Source organism: Ochotona princeps, chromosome 33 (genome assembly GCF_030435755.1).
Source record: "Ochotona princeps isolate mOchPri1 chromosome 33, mOchPri1.hap1, whole genome shotgun sequence".
Taxonomy (NCBI): Eukaryota; Metazoa; Chordata; class Mammalia; order Lagomorpha; family Ochotonidae; genus Ochotona; species Ochotona princeps.
In genome coordinates, this window is record NC_080864.1 from 5710371 (window position 1) to 5716370 (window position 6000).

At 56.0% G+C, this 6000-nt stretch overlaps 1 protein-coding gene across 1 annotated transcript; it reads left to right on the plus strand.

The window, feature by feature from the left end:
* The first annotated feature begins 4459 nt into the window (after positions 1 to 4459).
* On the plus strand, positions 4460 to 5743 carry ACTL9 (actin like 9). The gene has a single exon (XM_004595995.2). It carries the CDS (start codon positions 4469 to 4471, stop codon positions 5732 to 5734), a length of 1266 nt encoding a protein of 421 aa, XP_004596052.1. The 5' UTR covers positions 4460 to 4468; the 3' UTR covers positions 5735 to 5743.
* The last annotated feature ends 257 nt before the right edge of the window (positions 5744 to 6000 follow it).

Genomic DNA, 6000 nt, shown 5'->3' on the forward strand with positions numbered 1-6000 from the left:
GATCCAGTGCAGAGCTACAGCAAACTTGTCTTCCACCTGTAAGCACCAATTCAGGTCCCTGCTGCTCCACTTCCCATTCTGCTCCCTGACCTGGAAAAGCAATGGAGGATAGCTCAAATCCTTGGGCCCCTTCACCCACATGGGAGACCTGGAAGAAGCTCCTGGTTCCTGACTTCAGAGCAGCCCAGCCCTGGCTATTGAAAGGAAGGTGTCTCTCTCTCTCTCTCTCTCTCTCTCTCTCTCTCTCTCTCTCTCTCTCTCTTTCTCTCTCTCTCACACACACACATTGAGAGAGAGAGAATGCTCCATTCCATCACTGCGTTATGGGTGATCACGCCCCAGCCTGGCCTGTACCAAGGGCACACTCACCAACCCGCTGGACTCACAGCCCACTCCACAACTGCCCCTCCACCTCCTGGGATCAGGGACTGCCCACTGTCTGGGCTGGGGAGAGAAAACAGCTGAGCCTATAACTCAGTAGTCTCCGCCAAAACCTTGCGAGGGGTCCTCCACCTCTTCACACAGTGTGACTGATCCCAGACCACGACCCACTGGCTCCTCTGATGCCCAAAGATGCTCATACAGTGTCAGATTCACCCAGGCTCACCTTTCCCTCCGGAGTGTGCCCAAGGGGCCTCACCTGCTCTAATTGCGTCTAAGAACAAGGGAAACCCTCTGGGTCCCGTTCCCCAGCACCACTGGGATCTCCTTTGTGTCTGGAGCTGTAGACATGTTCTTTCCTCCCTAAAACTAATTTATTTCAGGGGGAAAAAAATTCCAGGGCCCGGCGGCATGGCCTAGTGGCTAAAGTCCTCGCCTTGAACGTGCCAGGATCCTATATGGGCGCCGGTTCTAATTCCAGCAGCCCTGCTTCCCATCCAGCTCCCTGCTTGCATCCTGGAAAAGCAGTGGAGGACGGCCCAAAGCCTTGGAACCCTGCACCTGCGTGGGAGACCCGGAGGAAGTTCCTGACTCCTGGTTTTGGATCGGCGCAGCACTGGCCACTGTTACGGCCGCTTGGGGAGTGAATCATCAGATGGAAGATCTTCCTCTCTGTCTCTCCTCCTCTCTGTATATTTGACTTTGCAATAACAATACAATAAATCTTTAAACAAAACTTCCAGTCACCTCATGGCATCCTCACCTCCTACCCAAGGTCAAATGGACAGAACTGGAAAGAACCACCATGATGCTCATCTTGGATGGAACATCTCATGGTGAACCCTAAATAAATCCTCATGGGGGTGGCAGGACAAGTTTTAGAATAGTGAGAGTCCCATTCTTTCCCCCCTCTTTGCAGCAACAACGTGAACATTTGTGTCTGGGAACTCTTCACTGATGCTGAGAGGTTGGGGGACAAGAGCTATCCTCTTGTGACCGGTAACACCCTCTTATCTTGCAGCAAGCATTGTTACGGCTTATGACACTGGCACCCCATATTAGAATGCCTGTTCACATCCCAGCTGCTCTCCTCCTGATCCAGCTCCCTGCTAAGGCAAGTGTGTAAAGAATTAAAAAATGGCCCAAGTGCTTGGGTTCTTATCACCCATGTGGGAAACCTGAATGGAGTTACAGGGTTCTTGGCTTCAACCTTAGCTGTTTCGGACATTTGGGGAGTGAGCCAGAAGATGAAAGAGATTCATACGTTCTCTCTCTCTCTCTCTCTCTCTCTCTCTCTCTCTCTCTATCTCTATCTCTCTATCTCTATCTTCCCTCCCTGCCTCCTTCTGTCTTTTTGGCCACCTCCAGAACCAAGCAGTACATAAGGCAGGTGAATTTCCCCCCAAGCACTGAACTTGTTGGTCTATCTCATGTTTAACTAACAACAGCTCACCAACCCATATCAGAACTTGCCCACTATAGAGCTGTTGGATGGGGGGCCGGGATGGTGGTTGAACACACTACTATGGGAGCCACTTTCGGCCCCGGCTGTTCCACTACAGATTCCATTGCTTGCTTAAAAACACGGAAAAGAAGTAGAGGAAGGCCCAGGCCCTTGGACTCCGGCACCCTCATGGTAGACTGGAAGAAGCTCCTGGCTCCTGGCTTTGGATTGACTCAGCTCCAGCTGTTACAGCCATTTGCAGAGTGAGCCAGTGGCTAGATTTAGTCTCTCTGTCTCTTTGTAAGTCTGTCTTTCAAATACAAAATAATCCTAAAAAAAAAAAAATCTTTTACAAAAAGAGCTGTTGGATATAAGTGTGTTCTGCAAGGGAAATAATATTTTTGTCTAAACCAGCATTATGGACAATGGAGCCAAGAGAGGGTGACTACCCAAAGTCACACAGCTGGGCTTTGGAAGCGCGCGGGTTCAGCCTTCTTGGGTTCACAGTAGTGACAACGGACAGAAAAAAAAAAAACGCATTTGACCCAAGAACTAGACACCTGCCTTCAGGTTAGCAAATGTCAGACAGAACAGCATGAATCCATCCTCCCTGTGTATAAGCAACAAACGCAACATGCTATGGAAAACAACATTAACAGTTGTTTGGATCCTCCCTGCCACTCCTGACTGAGGAGTTTCTCCATCATGCCTGAACCCCCGAGAGCCTCACAAGCCTGTGTCCCAAACTCTCACACTCACTCACTCACCAGGGTCTGCCTGCAGAGGGTCGCCCTGTTCAACAGCCACATAGACACATCAACCTAACCCATGCCAAGATATTTCATGATAAAAAAAAAACTTCCCAGATGACAGCCTGTGCAGACTGCACGGAGAGGCGTCAGGCATCACCGTCTGGGCCTTGAAGACTCCAGGGAAAGCAATTGCATTCAAAAGCCCTCGGGGTCCCCCTTTCCACTAGGGCCTAATTCGAGGAGCCCTTGATATTCGGCTTATCCCCGGAGGAATTGCAGCAAAACACTGGCTCTGTTCTCAATTAGCCACGGGAGGAATGGGCCATGCTGATGTGGATCAATGACTATAGCAAACAACTAAGTTCTCTTGTTGGAGAGAACAGGTGTAGGCAGAATTAAGATGGCGGAATAGGGTAAGGACACGTTTAAACGGACGGAGAGAACAGGTGTGACTCCCCTGCTCCTAACGGACACTCACACAGCACCTCCACTCTACGCAAAGCTAACTGCTCCAAACACAGCTGAGAAGGACACAGCTGTGCAAGAGGGTGGGACACCGTGACACGCGGTGAGCCCGTTGCCCAGCGGGCAGTAGCTATCAGAACCTCCTTGGGTCATGCCAACTTTCTTGTGCTTCCAAGCCCAAGGCAGGCATTAGTAATTGATCTCGTAACTATTCACTAGTGAGCTGGCAACAAGCTACCCAACACAGACAGGCTTGCAAGCTTAACTTAATTCATTATGAAATCTGCTGTCCCAGCACACTTTAACCCAGCTCACAAGGCAGTCTGCGTGGAAACACTCAACATTCTGGCACGGTGCAATACCGGGGCACAGCTTCTTGCTAACACGCCGGGGTAACACAGAGGAACATGGCACAAGCTCACGGGGAAATCTGGGCGGAGTTCTTGGTTCCTGCTCTCATCCTAGCCAGACCTGGCTGAAGTGTCACCTGTTGTTAATAAGCGACTTAGTCCTGGGGGCGGCGCTGTGGCACGGTGAGCTAAGCAGCTGCCCACAGTGCAGACCCATCCCACATTGTAGCTAGCACTGGCTGGAATCCCGGCTGCTCCCTGCTTAAGGCAAAGCCAGTGAAGGGTGGTACAGGTGCCTTGGGCCCCCCCACCACCCAACAGATGAAACTGGATGGAACTTCTGGTTTCCACCTTGTCCAGCGCTGACCTTTGCAACCACCTGGAAAGTGAACCAGCAGATGGAAGCTACCTCTCTCTCTCCCTTTAACTCTATTTCAAATATTGAAATAAATAAATAAGAAGTGGAGCAGCTAAGACTCAAAGGATGTCAACAGTGGTAGCCTAAGGCGGGGTGCCCCTCCTCCACTTCCCCAACCCCTCCCAGCAAGACGTGAAGGGGCAAAAATCTTAAGACGGGAAGGGTCAGTGAGGACAGGGGGAGTCCCAGGCCAGGAACACCCAGGTCAGAGTGCCCCGCCTCCACCCCTGAGCTCCCTACCTCCACCCCAGGCTCCTTTCAGAGACCAGAGAGCCATGGTGGGGGGCACGACCCCAAAGAGGCTCATGGCCAGCTCCTCCTTGAGAGAGAGAGAGAGAGACGCCTGGGTTCTCCTCTTCTGGAAAAGTCTGTCCTGGGGTCCGGGGGGCATTTGGCACAGATGGAGATTTCCAGGGTCCAGAAGGGTCCAGAAGGGCTGCCCCTGGCCCTGTCTTGTGAAGTCATCGCCCAGGTGACATCACAGACCCCAGACCCGCCACCCCACTCCCTTCCCCGGGCTCCCGGATCCCCGGGGCCCCCTCAGTCTCTCTGCAGGGTAGGGGGAGGGGGACTCCCTGGCCAAACCTCAACCTCTTCCCCTCCCTCGGCATACTCCTCACTCACGCCGAGAGTATTCGGGACCAGGCCATGCGCGGCCATGGACGCGCATAAACCCACCACGTCGGAAGACGCACAGCGCTCTTCCATGGGCGCCCCCCAGACAGATCTGAACTCCAACGGCGCAGCTCCAGAAACCAACTCTGACTCCTTCCCAGCAGCGGGCAAGGTGGGTGATCAGCAGCTGCCTCCCCGGACCGGTGCCGTGGTGATCGACATGGGTACAGGCACCTGTAAGGTGGGCTTCGCCGGGCAGACGCGACCCATCTATACCGTGGCCACCGTCCTGGGCTGCCAAGCCCGGAAGCCGACGGACACGGGGCAGCAGCCCGAGCTGGAGACGTACATCGGCGAGGCTGCGCGCGCCCACCCGGAGCTGGCGCTGGTGCAGCCACTGCGCCATGGCATTGTGGTGGACTGGGAGGCGGCCGAGGTCCTGTGGAGGCACCTGCTGGAGCACGACCTGCGCGTGGGCCCTCAGGACCACCCTCTTCTCTTCTCCGACCCACCCTTCAGCCCGGCCACCAACCGCGAGAAGCTGGTGGAAGTGGCGTTTGAGTCTCTGCAAGCACCCGCCATGTACGTGGCATCGCAGTCAGTGCTGTCAGCCTACGCGCATGGCCGGGTCAGCGGGCTGGTGGTGGACACGGGCCATGGCGTCACCTACACCGTACCCGTCTTCCAAGGCTACAACCTGCCACATGCCACCGAGCGCCTGGATCTGGCCGGGAACCACCTGACTGCCTTCCTGGCCGAGGTGCTGCTGGGCTCCGGCTTCCCACTGGGCCAACAGGACCTGAACACGGTGGAAAGCATCAAACATCGCTACTGCTACGTGGCCGCCGATATCCAACGGGAGCAGGCGCGCCCGGAACACGAGTGTCGCCAGACGCTGCGGCTGCCCGACGGGCGCACAGTCACGCTAGGCAAAGAGCTGTTTCAGTGCCCGGAACTCCTGTTCCGGCCACCCCCGATGCCCGGGCTGGCACCCGTGGGGTTGCCCACCATGGCCGAGCAGAGCCTGCGCAAAGTGTCGCTGGACGCGCGCTCCGACGTGGCGCACAACGTGCTGCTGTGTGGGGGCTCCTCGCTCTTCCCCGGCTTCGAGGGTCGCTTTCGCGCCGAGCTGCTGCGCTCGCTGCCGCCCGAGGCGCACGTGGTGGTGGCGGCGCAGCCCACGCGCCACTTCTCCGTGTGGATCGGCGGCTCCATCCTCGCCTCCCTGCGGGCCTTCCAGTCCTGCTGGATCTTGCGCGAGGAGTACGAGGAGCAGGGCCCGCACATTGTCTACCGCAAGTGCTACTGAGAGTAGGGAGAGGGGATGGCAGGTGGAGTGGACAATAAAGGCATCTCCCTCCAGTGGTGCGGGCTTACGTGTGCGCCCCCACACCACACACACACACACTCCCCATCTCTGGGCTGCACCTCCAGGCAACACAGGCTTAGCCCACCAGCTCGGGTCCTCCGCTAGGATCCGGGCCCACCAGCCCCCCTCAACAGCTCAGCCTCCGCTGGGCTGACCCCTTGCTGGGGTCCTGGCCCAGGAACCCCCTACAGCTCACTCCTTGTAAG

Bases quoted from the DNA above. Each gene is read 5' to 3' on its own strand.
- ACTL9 (XM_004595995.2), top strand. From the start codon at position 4,469: ATGGACGCGCATAAACCCACCACGTCGGAAGACGCACAGCGCTCTTCC.